General features: G+C 36.3%; 1 protein-coding gene across 1 annotated transcript in view; it reads left to right on the plus strand.

Annotated features, from left to right (window-relative positions):
* The window catches only part of FAM117B (family with sequence similarity 117 member B), a 103,127-nt gene that overhangs the window by 69,684 nt on the left and 14,264 nt on the right, over positions 1–19,179 (plus strand). The window contains exons 3-7 of the mRNA XM_045480785.1: positions 1,958–2,050; positions 3,024–3,137; positions 14,573–14,716; positions 16,031–16,256; positions 18,310–18,430. Of these exons, the coding sequence (XP_045336741.1) occupies positions 1,958–2,050; positions 3,024–3,137; positions 14,573–14,716; positions 16,031–16,256; positions 18,310–18,430 (698 nt within the window). The remainder of the gene's footprint in view (positions 1–1,957; positions 2,051–3,023; positions 3,138–14,572; positions 14,717–16,030; positions 16,257–18,309; positions 18,431–19,179) is intronic.

Consider the following 19,179-nt stretch of genomic DNA (forward strand, 5'->3'; position numbering starts at 1 on the left):
CTGTCCCAGTGTGATCTATTCTGGAGAACATTCCATGTACACTGGAGAAGAATTTATATTCTGCTGCTTTAGGATGAAATGTAACAAATATATCTGTTGAGTCCGCTTGGTCCAGTGTGTCATTCAAAGTCATTCCTTGTTGTTGTTCTGTTTAGATGAAGAGATTGTGCATACTTTTATGTACTGAGAACTCATTCGTATTTTTTTTTCTGATTTTTAAATTCTGGATTTTGTATAACCACTAAGGATTTAACATTTTTGAGGCTACACTGTGCAGATTTTTAAATGTTTTTAAGTTTATTTATTTATTTATTTTGAAAGAGAGTGAGCAGGGGAGGGACAGAGAGGCAGGGGCAGAGAGCCCAGTGTGGTACTAAATCATGACCTGAGCTGAAACCAAGAGTCGTTGCTTAACCAACTGAGCTACCCAGGTGCCCCTGTTTGCAGATATTTATTTTTATTTTAAAGGTTTTTTAAAAAAATTTTTAAAGTTTGTTGAGAGATAGAGCATGAGTGGGGCAGGAGCAGAACAGAGAGAGAGAGAGAGACTCAGAATCCGAAGCAGGCTCCAGACTCTGAGCTGTCAGCACAGAGCCTGACATGAGCCTTGAAATCACAAACCGCGATATCATGACCTGAGCGGATGTTGGATGCTTAACCAGCTGAGCCAGCCAGGCGCCCCAATTTTGCAGATATTTAAAGCAAGACTAGACATAGAACAGAGGTTAAGATTATGAACTCCAGAGTCTTAGGTTATATCTTAGCTTTGCCACTTCTTAGCTGTGAGACATTAGGCTATTTACCAAGCTTCCTTGTCTGCAGAACTTGTAGAAATTTGTATGTATTAAATCAGATGATACTATGAAGACCTTTCACTATGCTTTCATAAAGTAAAGTGCCTAGCATATAATAAGATCACAGGAATGTTAGCTATTATTAGTATGCATTTGTTCAATAAATGCTATATTTACCATTATGTAAAAATAATTAAGTTTTTGTTAATAATAGAAATGAAGGAAATAAACTAAAATATGATAATTAAAGCAACTGGTGCTAGAGGAATTTTGGGTCATTGTGTTATTTTAAATATTTCTAGTACTGGGGCGCCTGGGTGGCGCAGTCGGTTAAGCGTCCGACTTCAGCCAGGTCACGATCTCGCGGTCCGGGAGTTCGAGCCCCGCGTCGGGCTCTGGGCTGATGGCTCAGAGCCTGGAGCCTGTTTCCGATTCTGTGTCTCCCTCTCTCTCTGCCCCTCCCCCGTTCATGCTCTGTCTCTCTCTGTCCCAAAAATAAATAAAAACGTTGAAAAAAAAATTAAAAAAAAAAAAAAATAAATATTTCTAGTACTTAATTTTTCTATAATGGGAATGCATTGTACAATAGAAAAATATATACTTTTTTAAGAAATGAAATTATTTTTCAGGTTTATTGAGATATAATTGACATACACAATACTGTATAAGTTTTTGTACAGTATAATGACTTGAAATTCTTATATTATGAAATGATATAACTTACCAAGTAAGTTTAGTTAATATCCATTACCTCATATAATTCAATTTTTTTTCCTTGTGCTGAGAACTTTTAAAAGGATCTACTCTTTCAGCAATTTTCAAATATACCACACAGCAGTATTAACTCTAGCCATCATGTTATATATTACCTCCACAGTACTTAATCTTATAGCTGGAAGTTTGTACCTTTATACCACCTTCATCCAATTCCCCTTCAGGTGCCTCCCCCAACTCCTACTGTCTCTGATAACTGTAAATCTCATCTCTTTTTCTCTGAGTGTGTGGTTTAGATTTCACATGTGAGGTCATTCAGTATTTGTCTTTCTTCACCTGACTTATTTGATTGTGCATAATGTCCCGAAGATCCATCCATTTTGTTGCAGATGTGGTGTACATTATCGTTAAATGGTTAACATACCCCTTCCTTCTTTTTCCCATTATAGACAGAGAGTGCATGGGCCGAAGAATATGCTGAAAAGAAGAAAGGGTCTCACAAGCGTTCAGCATCATGGGGCAGTACAGATCAACTTAAAGAGGTCAGGAAAATGGTCCCAAGGAAGTGGGTGTGGAAGTTTGATTTCTTCCCTGGCTAGTTCCTTGAAGTTGTGGGCAACAAGGATTTGTCTGTTTGCATTGTTTTGTTTTGTGTGGGTGTTTGTTTGTTTTTGGTTTTGTTTACTTGAGAAATAACGAAACAGTTCTTACATTGATTGGATAGAGATTTGAATGGGGGAAATATACACATTACTTACAGATTATGTGTTTTTCTTTGTCTTTTTTCTTATTAAATGAGAGTCCATACCTGTTAATCTAAGTGTCAGATTTATAAAATTATAGTGATACAACAAATTCACATTTATTATTTCTGTATTTAATGGTAGTGTTTCTGAAATTGATTAATCCAGTAAACCAAATTGGTTATGGTCCTATGCTGATTACCATTTTCTGTGCCTACACTTACGATATTTGCACTTTACATACAACAGAAAGATTCAGTCAGGGAATAATATGGGATATTGATTGAAATTGTGTTTGTTATTTAAAGATTGTATCTGTGAATACATTTCATGGCTTGAATTGATTTTTAAGTACTGTTTGATTTTTGGAGCTGTTGAAGGTTAGGTGTTTAAAGAAATCTAAATCTAAATAAAATATGGCTCATTGTTAGGACAATGAGAATAATTTTCATTACAATTCTTTGTGAAAGCTATAATGTAATTCATTTATTCTAAGTGCTGAAAGCTTCATTGGTTTAGTATTTGGGAAGCTTGAAGGCTCCGAACAGTGTTGGAATGTAATTTTGTTTCTCTCTAAAAGAGAGATACACATAAGTGCACACTTGTGTATGTGGATGTGTGTATATATATAAATTTTGTGTAGTCAGATTTTGTGATAGGGTTTTAAAGGTCAAAAGATCTATTAAGGCTGAATTGTACTGGTTCTTACTAAGCAAGGATATATTTTGTGTATCTTGGAAAACTCTGATACTCTTATTTTTCCCCTTTTCAGATTGCAAAATTACGCCAACAATTGCAGAGAAGTAAACACAGCAGTCGACATCATCGAGATAAAGAAAGACAGTCTCCATTCCATGGCAACCATGCAGCTATTAACCAGTGTCAGGTAGGAGCCCAAATACCACACAATCCAAATAAGGGATTTGTTGTTTTCCTGGTGATATGTTATTTTATAGGTAACTGATTAGGATAAAAATGTCCAAAAGCATATTTGAAACTGTGATTAAATACTGAATTAGCTTCCATAAAAAATTCAAGATACTAAGCTGACAAAATGATATTTTCCTTTAGTGATCTGTGATTTGACTTTTAGGAGACCTAGCTAATTACATATTTTGATTTACCATAATTTTGTCTTTATCAATTCAGTATATTGAGGCCAAATAATAGAGAGGTAAGCATTGGCTATAGAACCAGACCCTGGATGAGCAGTCTGTTCTGAGTTTCAGTTTCTTCATCTAAAGATTGAAGATAACGATGATACATCTCATAAAGTCTTTCAGTAGGGGAAAACCTTTAATTGCTTTGATTCCTTTATAGAACTCTATGAACTGCTTTCAGTGGCTCACTCAGGAAACATTTCTCTTAAACTGAATTAAAATTGGATTGGGTCCCTTGGCAAAAAGAGCAAGAAAAAGTTTGCCAACCCTTTTTTATAGGTGATAGCTTCTGATGACTGCCTAGTATATGTGGATTTTTTCAAGAGAAAGTATAAGTAGAGGGGCGCCGGGGTGGCTCAGTAGGTTGAACGTCCGACTTCGGCTCAGGTCATGATCTTGTAGTTTGTGAGTTCGAGCCCTGTGTTGGGCTCTGTGCTGACAGTTCAGAGCCTGGAGCCTGCTTCGGATTCTGTGTCTCCCTCTCTCTGCCCCTTTCCCTTGCTCTGTCTCTGTCTCTCAAAGATGAATAAATGTTAAAAAATAAAATTTAGAAAGTATAAATAGAGGTATATATTTTTTCAAATTAATTTTGCCCTTAAATGTTAATACATGGGTCAAATTTAATTTCATAAATTTATAGTTTGGTTGTAGTTTCTAATTGCTCTTTTCCATGTATAAGGTATTTTAATTATAAAATATGAATATAAACTAATACATTTAAAAACATAACCAAACTGGATGTATGTCTGGAGAAATAGAAAATGTAAAATTGACAAAATAAGAAATGAAAAATTTGAATAGACTGATAACTGTCAAAGTTGGAATGCTAATTAAAAACCAAACTCCTTCACTCTCAAAAGTGAAGCTTCATAGGTGAATTTATAGGTGGCTTTACAGGTGAATTTGCCAACCTTTTACTCCCTCTAATTTATCCATTAATAATTTGTAATGTATTTCTAAGAGATAGAATCACTTTTTATTTCCACTCATATCTTTATTCCTAAGTAGAATGAGGATTAAGGTTGAACTTTATTGAATTAAGTGATAGATTTTAGGAGTTTATCAGTTTTTGAAGTGATTTAAAAAAATTATTTATTTTGACAGAGAGAGAGAAAGAGAGTGCATGTGGAGAAGAGGGAGAGTGAGAATCCCAAGCAGGTTCCATGCTGTTAGCGAAGAGCCCGATGTAGGACTCGATCCCACAAACTGTGAGATCATGACCTGAACCAAAATCAAAAGTTAGATTCTTAGCTGACTGAGTCACCAGGTGCCTGTGAAGTGACTTTTTTAAAGTTGCATTAAAATCAGCAATTAAAGTAGTAAATTATCCAGAATTTTCTTTTTTTCCCCCCTTGTAAGTTGAATTTGCTTAATATTATTGGAGCTTGCACAAAGTTCATGTTTAACTTGAAAACCTCTCTTTTCAGAGAAGATAAGGACTAGAAAATAGGGTAACTTGAAAAATAAATTTATGTAATTTGAGTTTTGTACACTTGGCACACCAAACATCTTGACTACTTGACTTTTTTTTTTTTTGAGTGTTAATAGCCAACGAGAGATCAAACACATGCATCATGATAACTACAACAGTGGTATTCGTGTTTAATTGAAACTTTCATACTATTAGCATGAAAATACTAAGTTATGCGTATGGCTTAGTTTTAGTAGGTTCTCTCTCTAGTGGAGAAAAGTATCACTTAGAGATTGTGTACTTTTGAGGTCATTGCTCTGTCTGCACAATATCTATCCTATGGCTCATACTGTAGTACTCATTAGGGGATACAATGATAAATGAAATATTGGGGCTTACACCCCACCAAGTCTCAGATAGATATAAGTAAACAATTATTACATAGTGTGATGGATGTGTTGATAGTATTTGGCAGAGTTTTACACTGTTATAGAAGGGGTATTTATCCTTGGATTGGTTCTGGAGCCATCTATAAAGGCCTCTCAGAGAATGTGGTATCTAGGTGGATACCTGAAAGCTGATTTAGTCATTCTTCTAGAGGTGGAAGAAATCATGGCTCCAGGTAGGAGTAATAGTAAGAGGTTAGGCTAGAGAGTTAAATAGCAGCCAGATCTGAAAGTCTTCATGTCTCAGTTGTTAAGAAGTTTGGACTTTGTCCTAGAGGCACCCCAGAACTATTTTTTTTAACACAGGGGATTGGTTTTAGAGTGGTCATTATGAGTTCAGAGTAGAGAATGAATTTGGAAGAGGACAAGATTAGAGGCAGGAAAACCATTTAAGAATAGGGTTTGTAATCCAGGTAAGAAATGACAGTGGTCTAAAATAAGATAGGAGCTATGGAGTTGGAGAGAATGGCCAAACCTGAATGATATTTAAAAAGTAATAATTAATAATTGAAGTCTATTAAGTGCTTACTATATGGCAAACACTTTATTTAGCTTTTGTATGTATTACTAGCACTTAATCCTCATCTTTGAGGTAAGGCTTATTACTATTGAGGCCCAGAGAGTTTAGGTTTCTTTGTCCTAGGTCATATGAATCTAGGTTAGAGCTAGTATTCTAACCCCCAGGCAATTTGACTTCAGAGTCTGAATTTTTTAAACTATGTTAGCTGATGATTGATGAGATGGTAACAATGGAGAGATAGGAGTAAAAGGGTAATGCCAATTCTAGCCTTTAAAACATGACTTTTAAAAATATATCCTTCAAGGAGCGGTGGCTCAGTGGGTTAAGCGCCTGACTTCAGCTCAGGTCATGATCTCACAGTTCATGAATTCAAGCCCTGAGTCAGGCTGTATGCTGACAGTTTGGAACCTGGAGCCTATGTCTCGGTCTCTCTCTGCCCCTTCCCTGTTCGTGCTCTGTCTCTCTCTCTCTCTCTCTCTCAAACAAACATTAAAATATATATATATATGTATATACATATATATATATACACACATATATATATATGTATATACATATATATATATATATATATATATATATATATATCCATTAACCTCACACCCATGTACAAAAGTGATTTAAAATGGATCAAAGGCCTAAATGGAAGAGTTAAAACTAAAAGCTCTTAGATGAGAACATAGGCATAAATGTAGGGTTAGATTAGGCAATGGTTTGTTAGATATGACACCAAAAGCACAAGCAACAAAAGAAAAAAAGTAGGTAAATTGGATTTTATAAAAATTGAAAACTTTTGTGCTTTAAAGGACACAACCAAAAAAGTGAAAATACAACCAACAAAATAGAAGGTACTTACAAGTCACATTACTTGATAAAGCACTTGCATCTGGAATATATAAAGAACTCTTGTGGCTCAGTAATAAAAAGGTAACCCAATGGGCAAAGGATCAGGGCGCCTGGATGGCTCAGTCCGTTAAGCATCCGACTTCAGCTCAGGTCATGATCTTGTGGTTCGTGGGTTCAAGCCCCATGTCAGGCTCTGTACTCACAGCTTGGAGCCTGGAGCCTGCTTCAGATTCTGTGTCTCCCCCTCTCTCTCTCTGTTCCTCCCTTGCTCACACTGTGTGTCTCTCTCAAAAATAAAGATGAAAAAAAATTATTTTTTAATGGGCAAAGAATCTTAATAGAGAGTTCTCCAAAGGAGATATACAAATAGCCACTATGCACGTGAACAAGATGCTAACCATCATTCCCGACCATAGGGAAATGCAGTAAAAAATTCCAATGAGGTACTACTTTATAGTCATAAGGATGGCTAAAAAAGAAAAGGTAGCTAAGTGTTAGGATGTGGAGACATTAGAACGCTTGCCTATCTTTTGCTGATAGCAATGTAAAGTGCAGCCACTTTGGAAAATAGTCTGGCAGTTTCTCAAAAGGCTAACCATTAGGGTTACCATATGACTCAGCGCTTTCTCTCCACAGTATGTATCTGAGAGAATTGAAAACATATGTTCACATAAAAACTTGTACACAAATAAATGTTCATAGCAACATGGTTCACAAAATTTGGAAACAACCCAGATGTTCATCAGCCAATGAATGGATAAATAACATGTAGTATATCCATACAGTGGAATATTATTCAGTCATGAAAAAGAAGTACTGATATGTGCCACAGTGTGGAGGAACCTTGAAAACATTATGCTAAGTGAAAGAAGCCAAATACAAAAAGACACATATGATTCCACTAAAATGTCCAGAATAGGCAGACCTGTAGAGACAGATTATAGATTGGTGGTTGCCAATTGCTGGCAGAGCAGTTGGCTCCAGCCAATTGCTGGAGGGTTTTGTTGTTGTTTTTTTTTAATTAGTGTGCTTCTAAAATTTATTATAATGGTTGTACAACTCTGTTTAGCAATCATTAAAACAAAAGTTGTACACTTTAATTGGGTGAGTGGTAGGTATTGTGAATTTCAATAAGCTCTTATAAAAAATATCTACTAACATTAAAAACAGATATATAAAATACAAATTTAATTGTCTGGAAATAACAGATTAGATGGTAAAAACCAAAAAGTAAACCAGGAGGTCATATAACAGTATAGAGAATAAGTACAGGTGCTCTGAGGTCAGACTCTAGGTTAGATATGATTCTGCCACTTGTTAACTGTATGAGGTTCATCAGGTTCTTTGCATTATAATATTACCTATTGTGTTGTTCTAAGGTTTAAATGGGATAGAATATTATAAAACACTTAATGCAATTCTTGGCACTTGATAATTGCTCAGTAAATCTTAGGTCATTTGAGGTAGGATCTAATATAAAAGAAGTAAACCAGTTGGGTTTTTTACCAGGCTTTTCTGCCAATTTAATATCAAACTTATTTTTAAAGCTTTTATGCTATCTTTTTAAATTTTGGGCTATATTTTATTTTCATTATTATTATTATTTTTTAAAGCAATCTCTGTACCCAACATGGGGCTCAAACTCACAACCCCAGGGTCAAGAGTCACATACTCTACTAACTGAGCCAGCCAGGTGGCCCAAATTTTTATCATTAAAAGTATTTGTATATGGGGTGCCTTGGTGCTTAAGCATCCAACTCTTGATTTGGCCCAAGTCATGATCTCAGGGTCATGAGGTTGAGCCCTGCATCAGGCTCTGTGCTGAAAGTTTGGAGCCTGCTTGGGATTCTCTCTCTCCCCATCCCTGCCCCTCCCCCCACACATACACGTGCACTCTGTCTCTCAAAAGAAACCTTTTTTTAAAAAAGCTTCCCAGAAGCAGATTATTAAAAAAAAGTATTTATATGCTTATCACAGAAATTTTAGAAATGAAAAAATATCAAATAGAAAAATATTTTAGGGACACATGGGTAACTCCGTTGGTTAAGCATCCGACTCTTGATTTATGATTTAGGCTCAGGTCATGATCTTACGATTTGTGAGATTGAGCCCTGTGTTGGGTTCTGTGCTGACAGCATGGAGCTTGCTTGGGATTCTCTCTCTCCCTCTCTCTTTCCCTTTCTCTCTCAAAGTAAATAAATAAATATTTTTTAAAGAAAAATTATATCTTAAAAGTGTTATTAAAATAAACTAAATAGAAAAAAAGCATCGAGTCTCATTCTGAAGATAATTTTCTTTTTTCCTTTGTGTTCCTTTTTGAGATCGTACCATATCTTATTTTTTATATTGTTTTTTTTTTTCTATTTAACATGGAAAAATATTTATGTTATTACAACTGCTTCAGGAACATTTTTAATATTTCCAATTCTATAGAGCATTTCTCAAATATTTGCCATTTAGTTGGGTCCAGTGTGTGCTTAAAGCTTTTTCTGCATTTTTCCTTTTCTGGTGATAGATTTTCCATTATTTGGTTAGGAAATCTGAATATTTTAGGGGAGGGATCTTTGAACTTTCTCTTTTTTTTGGGGGTGTGGGGGGGGGAGGGCGCAAGTGGAGGAGGTACAAAGGAAGAGAGAGAGAATCTTCAGGCTCCACACTCAGCGTGGAGTCTAACACAGGGCTTGATCTCAGGACTTCATGTGAGATCATGACCTGAGCCGAAATCAGGACTTGGATGCTTAACCAACTGAATCATCCAGGGGTCCCTCTTTGATTTTTCTCTTGATAGACTTCCCAAGTTATTAAAATGTTTTCTTTGTATTTCATGATATGTAGATTACTTCTAGGGAAATTCCTTTAGTATTCCTTAGCAATCAGGGGAACAGTATTGCTCTTCTGATAGTAGTATAGTCTACAACCACTAGTTAACAAAAGGTCTTTTCCTTGGGCTTACAATGGATTTATTATAGTTAGAAAAGAATTCTTACATACTTTGAGTGGTTCTTTGGGGGGTGATTATTTGTTATGAAGAATAAATTCTGGCAAGTTTCTTAGAATCTTTCACATGTCCCTGGTTTCCAAAATTGACAAAGCCTTTAGATGCTTATAATGTCATATTTTTAAGAAGTATTTCAGGAAATACTCCCATTAGAAAATATACCCAACACATTTCAGAATTGTTTGGGGATTAGAATTAGATGTTAGTAACAGGAGAATGGGAGATGCCAGCATCTTCACAGCCACATAAACTACTTTAGAGGTGAGAATTAAAAAATCATGCAGGTGTTTTCTGTTTGTTTTAGCCTCAAGCAAGAAAGCCCTCCCGTAGGATTTTCTTATTTCTTCATATGAGCTGGGAACACTATAGTTTTGTAGCACCCTATGAGGGTTTGAGAGCAAAGTGATAGTGAAGAAGAAAAGGGAAAAACTGGGGTGCCTAGGAGGCTCAGTCAGTTAAGTGTCCAAATTCATCTCACCTTGTGATCTTGCAGTTTCTGAGTTCAAGCCCTGTATTAGACTCTCTACTGTCAGCACAGAGCCCACTTTAGAAACTTTGTTCCCCTCTCTCTCTGCTCCTCTCCTGCTCTCTCTTTCCTTCTCTCTCAAAAATAAACATTAAAAAAAAAAAAAAGGAAAGGAAAAAACCTATTTTCATCTGAGGAATGAAGGGCATTGCACTTTAAAAATAAAAATTGCTGGTCTGCACTAGAATCTTGATATGGCAGTCTAGGACATGATTGGTATTCTTAAATTTTTAAAGATTTTACCACTTAGAAATCAAAAGAGTAGGTACTTCCGCTGCGTCCTTTATTAGAGAGTATAACTGCAGCTTAAAAGATCTAAGAGATGGATACCAGATGAGAGGACAGAACTACATTTATGTCGACAGAACAGGAGGCATCAAGGGCACGTGGAGGCTCCAAATCAAAAGCTCTTAAGATAGGAAAGGGTTTTTTTTCTGATTCATTCTAATTTTTTTTTTTTTTTTTTTACCATTCCAAACATCAGTTTTCCCATCCCTTTTGTTATATTAGGCTCATATTTGTTACATTCTGGCACATATTTCTCTCAGAGGTCTCTGTTGAATTACTGAACAGATCTTTTTCTATTTTTTTCCTTTGAAAATTTAACTCTGTATTTCTTTTCCCTATTCAGCTACTGCTTCAGTGGGTATTCTTCCCATCTTTCCTGACTGTTGTACACAGTCTTATCCCCACACTTTGAAACAGGTATTTAAGTTATAATGTAGATTCATCTTCAGTATTGGCCAAACCTCTAGGTCGTCTTTCTTGGCAGACTCTCAGTTTTTAGACAGAATTTGATCTTTAAATGGTAATGTACATAGACATATGAAGAATGAAAATGGAAAACTAAAACTTTAACATGCTGGTTCATCTCCTTAAAACACTTAATTGATAGAAAAAGATCTGCTTTGAAGAAAAAGAAACAAAAGTTGAGAAGATAGAGGAGATCCTTGTTTTTGACATTTCCAAAGGACAGATCTTAGGAGAGATAGATTTTACCTTAGTACAGTGAAGAATTTTAATATTTGAGAGTTGTCTGAAGATGACCTCTCAGTTAGTATGATAAACCACTTACACTTGCATAGACTGATTTATATTTAGAAACAAACTTTGTTACAGAACCTATTCTATAGATATGGGAAAAATAAATTATATGCACATGCACATACAATTCCTTGAGTCCTTGAAATTTGAAGCATGAAAATTTAAGTATAATAATTTTTTTAATTTTTAGATATTTTAGAATATAGCTTATGTAAGGAATGTGTGTTTAATGAGCAAAATCCCTGACAACTTTAGTGGATTATCATATAACTAGTTTATTTAATTATAGTTGAACCTTCGCTTCGTTTACCTAAAATGCTGTGTTGACCTTAGGGAAGTGGCAGTTTTCTGTTCCTTATTTTCTTTCCTTTGCTTTAATTAGACTAAACTGTTGATAAATACTTGCTGCTGTTTAGATTATATTTGAGAAAAACTTCTTACCAGATGTGTAGAGTGTGACTTCTTTGCTACCTTGAAAAGCATTAACCAGATGTACTGTTAGTTCTGTTAGTTATTACACTGGCAGGTTTCTCTGTATGTGCATTTCCCAGCATAACAGCCAGAAACCTTAAGCTTTCTGTTCTTAAGATATTTATGGTTATAAAATCCAGAAAGGTCAGCCTTTTGTAACAACCTTGTCAGAGCATCCTCCTCTTCTAGTCTCCTTCATTTCTGTAACTTAACAGTTATAAACCAAATGCATGTCTGAAAGCAGCCTGAAAATGGCATCCAGTGCAAGCTGTTTGTTTTGTGACATTTAGAAGAGAAAATTAAGCTCAGAGTTGAGTTTGTTATATATATACTAACTCCTGAGATTTTTCTCAGTCTGTACCAGTTCTCTGCCATTGTTTCCTGACACAGGATGAGTCCAAGCATAGGTAGGATGAGTGCGTGACAGAAATGTTCTAATATGCTCTCAACTCCATGCTCATGAGCTGTAGATTTCTTTTAACCCTTTACTGCTTTAGTCTGAGTCTGTTTCTTGTCACCTCACTATTTCTTTTCTTATATTAGACCGGGGCCTCATCCTTATGTAACCTCAAAATTTATTTCCTTACAGCTCCCTTCTCCAAATAATAGCCACTTTGGGGTTAGAACTTCAGTGTATGAAATTTTTTTTTTTTAATTTTTTTTTTCAACGTTTATTTATTTTTGGGACAGAGAGAGACAGAGCATGAACGGGGGAGGGGCAGAGAGAGAGGGAGACACAGAATTGGAAGCAGGCTCCAGGCTCTGAGCCATCAGCCCAGAGCCTGACGCGGGGCTCGAACTCACAGACCGCGAGATCGTGACCTGGCTGAAGTCGGACGCTCAACTGACTGCGCCACCCAGGCGCCCCCAGTGTATGAAATTTAAAAGGGGACACAGACATTCACTTCATAGTACAAGCCTTGTTGAATAAGCATCATGTCTGTTCTAGGCTCTCTTTTGAGAAGTGGCAATAAGGAGATGGATAAGCGGCAGCACTTCCTCATTGCTTACTGTTGGGCCCCAGAGTCTTACTTTTCTCACATGTAACAGGGGAACCACTGCAGCCCACCTCAGAGAATGGTCTTGAAAACGAAGTGAGAGGGCATGTGGTATCTGGCCCACACTGGATGGATGCTCAGTAAACAGTAGCTACAATTTTTATTTTGTGTTTTCCCTATTATGTACTTTATTCTTAAAATAATTTCTTGTCCTTTCACATTCTTTTTCAAATATCATTTTCTTCTAATAATGACTTCTGATTTTCCCCCCCTTTAATTCCTCTGTTCCCCAATCTTCTCCTCATACCCTCAAGCTTCTCATATTACCTATTCCCTTTTCACTTCCATCTTTTCTTTCTTTCCACTCCAGATTGAAGCTTCCCTTTAGCTTTTTTCTCACAAATTTTCCAAGGATGGAAATTTGCCTTTTCCAAGGATTGTTGATGTATTATGCTTATTTCTTTTTTTTTTTTAATTTTTTTTTTTTAACGTTTATTTATTTTTGAGACAGAGAGAGACAGAGCATGAACGGGGGAGGGGCAGAGAGAGAGGGAGACACAGAATTGGAAGCAGGCTCCAGGCTCTGAGCCATCAGCCTAGAGTCCGACATGGGGCTTGAACTCACGGACCGTGAGATCGTGACCTGGCTGAAGTCGGACGCTTAACCGACTGAGCCACCCAGGCGCCCCTGTATTATGCTTATTTCTAAAAAAATCTTACTTATAAAGGTGAGCAGGAATAAAAGAGGAGAAATATAGCTTTAACACTAAGTTCTATATCACAGAACAGGGATATATCCATTGAATGGAAACTAGTGATGATTGGAGGCCCTGTTACCTTTGTCTCCTTGCCCACCTTCCCCTGAAAGAGAGGTTTTTCAAAGAAACCCCTCTAAATGAAGGGTGGGTTAATCACATTTCTTTACTAGACTGCAAGACGATATACAAGATGATCTTCTGGCACACTGTTGCTGTTAACTTTAGCAGATACCTTTACAATTCTTATTCATATTTTACTTTGAGTATCTCGTCAGGAAACCGTGTAATATCCTTTAATTATATATAATCAGTTATTTCTTTTCAAAAGCAATAATGTGCCAGTGGAAAAAGAAGAATATGAATTATATAATTTTCTTAACAAAATGTAATAAAATAATTACAGTGAAAGTATAAATAAATTTCATAGGGAAATTATTCTTATTTCTACAATCTTGCTATTATATGTGGACTTTGACACTGATTTTGTTTTTCTAACCAAAATGTGTACATATTTTTTGATAAATTGCCTTTTAAAAATTCCTTTCCTCGAGTATAGGTAATTGTGGCACTAGAGGACTTTTACGTTGTCTAAAATATGAACTCTGAGGGCACCTGGGTGGCTCAGTCAGTTAAGCATCTGACTTCGGCTCAGGTCATGATCTCACGGTTTGTGAGTTTGAGCCCCATGTTAGGCTCTGCCCTGACAGCTCAGAGCCTGGAGCCTGCTTCAGATTCTGTGACTCCCTCTCTCTGCCCCTCCCCCACTCACACTCTGTGTCTCTGTGTTTCTCTCTCTCAAAAAATAGAAAACAACATCAAAATCTGAATTCAGTTATAGTCATAAAAAAATTTCTGAGGTAGACATTCTTTTAGTATTTTCCTTTATACCTCCTCTCTTTACAGTCCCTCATGGGTGTGAATTAACTTCTGAAATTCTACCTTGATTGGGATTTTGGCTTTAAGTTATATTTTGTGTTTATCAAGGAGCATGTTTGGTTACTCATAACTTTTTGTGAGGCCTCTAAACTTAATTTTGATATATTTTAGAGTTATTCATGTCAACTAAAAGTATGCTTCAAACTAAAGAATTGAAAGGTGGTGTATTAAAGCCCTTTTCTCCCTTCTCCACCACTTTTTCTTCAGGCTCCTGTTCCAAAGAGTGCACTTATTCCAGTAATTCCCATCACCAAATCAACAGGTTCCCGGTTCCGAAATAGTGTGGAAGGATTGAATCAGGAGATTGAAATAATAATTAAAGAGACTGGGGAAAAGGAAGAACAACTTATAGTAAGTAATCTTGTATCTTAAAATTGTCCTTCCACATTAACTGTTCCATTTATTTTAAAAATTACAATTTCATTTTCCATATGTACTTAGGTTTCTTTCCTCTCATTGAAAGAGAATGAAAATTTATCTCTTTTGAGAAATTTTGACCTTGGCAAGTTAATGAAAAGTTTTAATTTCCTTGCATCTCATAGAGACAACTGATAATGACTTAAATTTGGATCCTTGAACAGAAACTGCTTTTTGCTTATCTTTAAAGATCACTAGATAGGTATACACTTCTCATTTGTTACAACTCCATGTAGCATAAGTTTAGATTAAAACTTGTTGGGGAGGGAGGGATAGGACTTTGGAAACTTTATAAGCATGAATCTACCTGTTCCTTACTGTTTGTGAGTTATTGTTTGGTTGACTTTATCATCATGAAGTACACTTCTGTTTACCTATTATCCGCATAAGACATAAGAATGATTCATCTATAAGACACAGAAAGTTTCCTGTTTATATTGAAAAGCATGTTACAGAGTATATTTAAGCTTTCATTCTTCAGTGAAAGAGGAATTGGGGGGTTTGCAGTATTATTTTTATTGATGCTTAAGATCTTCTCCCTGATATTAAAGGTTGGTTAAGCTTAGAGAAAACACAACCCCCCCACACCCTCTTGTCCATACTGCATGATGGGAGTAACTCCCTGATATAATAAAGATAAATGAACTAAAGGTGTACCAGGGAGCTGGTTTTCCTGGTAAGTGAGCCACGCAAGCTTTCCTTTTAATGTTCTCCTTGATGTTCCCCTATAATTAGCATTGCTACCATTAATCTTTCCCTCATTTAGGAAGGTTTCTTTGGAAAAACTCTTTCAGGGGGAAGTGGGCAAAGGGAGAAGGTAACAGGACCTGTCATCAAGTATCACTGGTTCACACAATGGATAAACTTTTCTTCTAATATAGAACCTGGTGTTACACCTAGATTTCTCCTCATTTACCATGGCAATTCTTCACGATTTAAAAAATATTTACTACAAGATAACTAATTCATTGCAGTTTATCATTCATCAAGCACTGGCCATCTGTCATATACCAAACCCTGCGAATACAGAGTCTTTGCATATGCTGCTCAGTGTTTAGTAGGGCAGTCATATTAGATAGGGATGTCACTAATGGAGCAGCACAAAGGTTTTTTTCCTGCTAGACCTAGTAGGGCATTTCTGATCTGTGAGTGATCTGGAACAATAGGGGAAGGTTGATATTGGGTACATTTCTGGTGAGTTTCAAAATCAGTGATAAATACATGTATGTTTAAAAATTTTTGTAACAGCCACAAGATATTCCAGACGGCCATCGTGCACCTCCCCCCCTCGTACAGAGAAGCAGCAGCACACGCAGCATCGACACGCAGACCCCTGGTGGGGCAGACAGGGGAAGCAACAACAGCAGCCGCTCTCAGTCTGTGTCCCCCACATCCTTCCTCACCATCTCAAATGAAGGTAGCGAAGAGAGCCCTTGTTCAGCTGATGACCTGCTTGTTGATCCCAGGGATAAAGGTACAATGAAGGAGGAATTTGTTGCCAGATGATAAGTGAACACCAGCTATTTTATCATTCATTCTATTCATTTTCTAGTAGAACACACACACTTAAGGCTACTAAGGTAATTACTTTGACATACGTTCATAACATAGATTTTTAAAAATTAAAGTATACAACAGTAGGTTTTACCGTGGTGCTCAAGAGATGGTCTGGTTGGGTGGGTGTATGGGCTTTTATTTTTGTACCTTTTTTTTTTTTTTTCCTTTTCTCTACTTGTTAATTCAAGTCTCTTACTACTGAGAAACATTCTTTTTGGTATAAATGAACATTGGTCCTGAAAAAGCACTTTGTTTTCTCTCGCCTTAGTTGTCTTGTTTTTACTACCTTACTATTTTTAATTGAACTTGAAACCTTCAAATTAGTGTTTGTTTGGTTTTTTTAAGAATCTCATTTTGTGAAATTTCTAACAAGAATTAGGCTGATTCATGTCAATGCAAAATGAGTATTGAAGGCAAGCCTACAGTAAAAGGTTGGAGGGCTTGCTTATAGTATTGAACTACTTGTGCAACTTAAAAATAACTTGGAGACATAAGCTATTTGAATATTAATTTCTAATGTTCTTACCTTTTAAAACAACTATGACCTTTCTTCTGTCTCTATCAGGGCAATATTTTGTTAGCCTAACCCAAGTTACTGTGTGTACTTGAGAGCAATAATATATTTGTAAATTCTGCAGCTCAGTTCAGCAGTCATTTATTTAGAAGCTATTAATCACAGTGTGTTGAATGTTCCTAAAATGTTACAGTTGGCTATTACTATCAATTTCCTAAATTATTGAGACTGTAACAAGTGCAAAGAACATAAGATTTCCCAAAGAAGTCAATTAAAGCCATAAGCAATTGTAAATGTTACTATTTGGACCCATTTTGCCAGCTTCTAGGTTAAGTAATATATAGTTATTCTAGGCAAACACCCTGGAGCAATTAAATTACAACCCCTGGGGGTGTAGAATACAGGTACTGGGAGTGTTTGATGCTCCCAGGTGACTCCAGTGTGCATCTAAATCTGAAACTGAATTAAATCTTTTGGTTGGGCCGTGTGTTTCTTATCAGGAATCTGCATTTTAACTACTATCTGTACTTTTAGAATTAAAAGGAGTGGTGAGTGTAAACCATTTAGCATGGCTCCTGGTACTCAGGGCTCATACTTTCTACTTTTACTTCAGTAATAAGTAGGAACCTCATGAATTTTGTGTAATGCTATATTTGACTTTAAGACAAATTTTTTTTTAAAGAAATTTCCTTTATAAGAAAATAGAACCACAGTGCTACTGCCAGCAAAAAATTTATAGCTTAGTTGACACAAACTGAAAGTTTTAGAACACTTAGGTAACATATCAAGAATTTTTAAAGTATAAACTGAGGACATCAAATTGAACAGGAATACCAGAGTAAAGAAGCATTCACTTTGATAAGGTTAATTTGAAAGGATTTCAAAACTTTGAGCTAGACTTTGAAAGAAGTTTTGGCACATGAACAGAGATGGACCTCTTAGGTATGGAGAAGTTCATAGGCCCGAGGAAGTCTTTGGTGTATAGTGCACAGATGGCTCCTAACTAAGTGGAGCAGAGATTGTAACCAGAGGAGCAGAGAAATCGAGAAATTCTGAAGGGCAAGCTAAGAGTGAGTGATAGGCAACCAGTGAAGAGCCACCTCAGTTACATGTACTGGGAAGCAAGGAAGTGGCATATGAGTCTCTGCTGGGTGTATAAGAAATAAGGGGGCAGGATAGATCAGTATTCAGTGCCATGGATTAAGTGATACAGGCTTAAGCTGTAGTACTTATAAGTGGAAAAGAAAAATTTTTTGTTTTATGGATTTAACAAACATTAATTATCTCCTCTTTACCTGGTATTGTATTAGATCTTGGGGAATGATGTTGATGATAAAACACTGTTCCTACCCTCAAGTAGTTCATGGTGTGGGGGAATGTCATGAACAATTCAATTTAGTATGACTGCATTTATGTGGTAGTGTTTGTTAGTAATCCAGCGTGCCATTTTTTGCAGAGAATGGAAACAACTCTCCTTTGCCCAAATATGCAACTTCACCAAAACCTAACAACAGTTATATGTTCAAAAGGGAACCTCCTGAGGGCTGTGAAAGGGTCAAAGTCTTTGAGGAATGCTCGTAAGTACCCCTCAAATAACTTTTCATATGAGAATTTTCTTTTTTTTTTCTTTCAATATATGAAATTTATTGTCAAATTGGTTTCCATACAACACCCAGTGCTCATCCCAAAAGGTGCCCTCCTCAATACCCATCACCTACCCTCCCCTCCCACCCCCCATCAACCCTCAGTTTGTTCTCAGTTTTTAAGAGTCCATATGAGAATTTTCAAATAAGTTGAAGAATAGTACAGTGATCGATCACCCATGTATCCACAGCGTAGACTGTAGTTAACATTATGTTATATGTGCTTTGTGTGTGGTGGTGGTAGTTTTTGCTAAAGTGGTTGGAAGTAAGTTGCAGACATCATTACACTTAAGTAAAATTTAATATTGTTTCCTAAAAGTAACCATAGTACTCCTATATAACTACAGTACCATTATCACATCAAACGAAATTAATAGTAATGCTTTAATATCAACTGATACCCAGTTTTTTTTCACATTTCCTCTGTTGTCTCCAGTGTGTCATCTGTGGCTGTTACTTTTTTTTTTTTTTTTTTTTATTATATGAAATTTATTGTCAAATTGGTTTCCATACAACACCCAGTGCTCATCCCAAAAGGTGCCCTCCTCAATACCCATCACCCACCCTCTCCTCCCTCCCACCCCCCATCAACCCTCAGTTTGTTCTCAGTTTTTAACAGTCTCTTATGCTTTGGCTCTCTCCCACTCTAACCTCTTTTTTTCTTTTTTCCTCCCCCTCCCCCA

The sequence above is a fragment of the Leopardus geoffroyi genome, chromosome C1 (assembly GCF_018350155.1).
Source record: "Leopardus geoffroyi isolate Oge1 chromosome C1, O.geoffroyi_Oge1_pat1.0, whole genome shotgun sequence".
NCBI classification, from domain to species: domain Eukaryota; kingdom Metazoa; phylum Chordata; class Mammalia; order Carnivora; family Felidae; genus Leopardus; species Leopardus geoffroyi.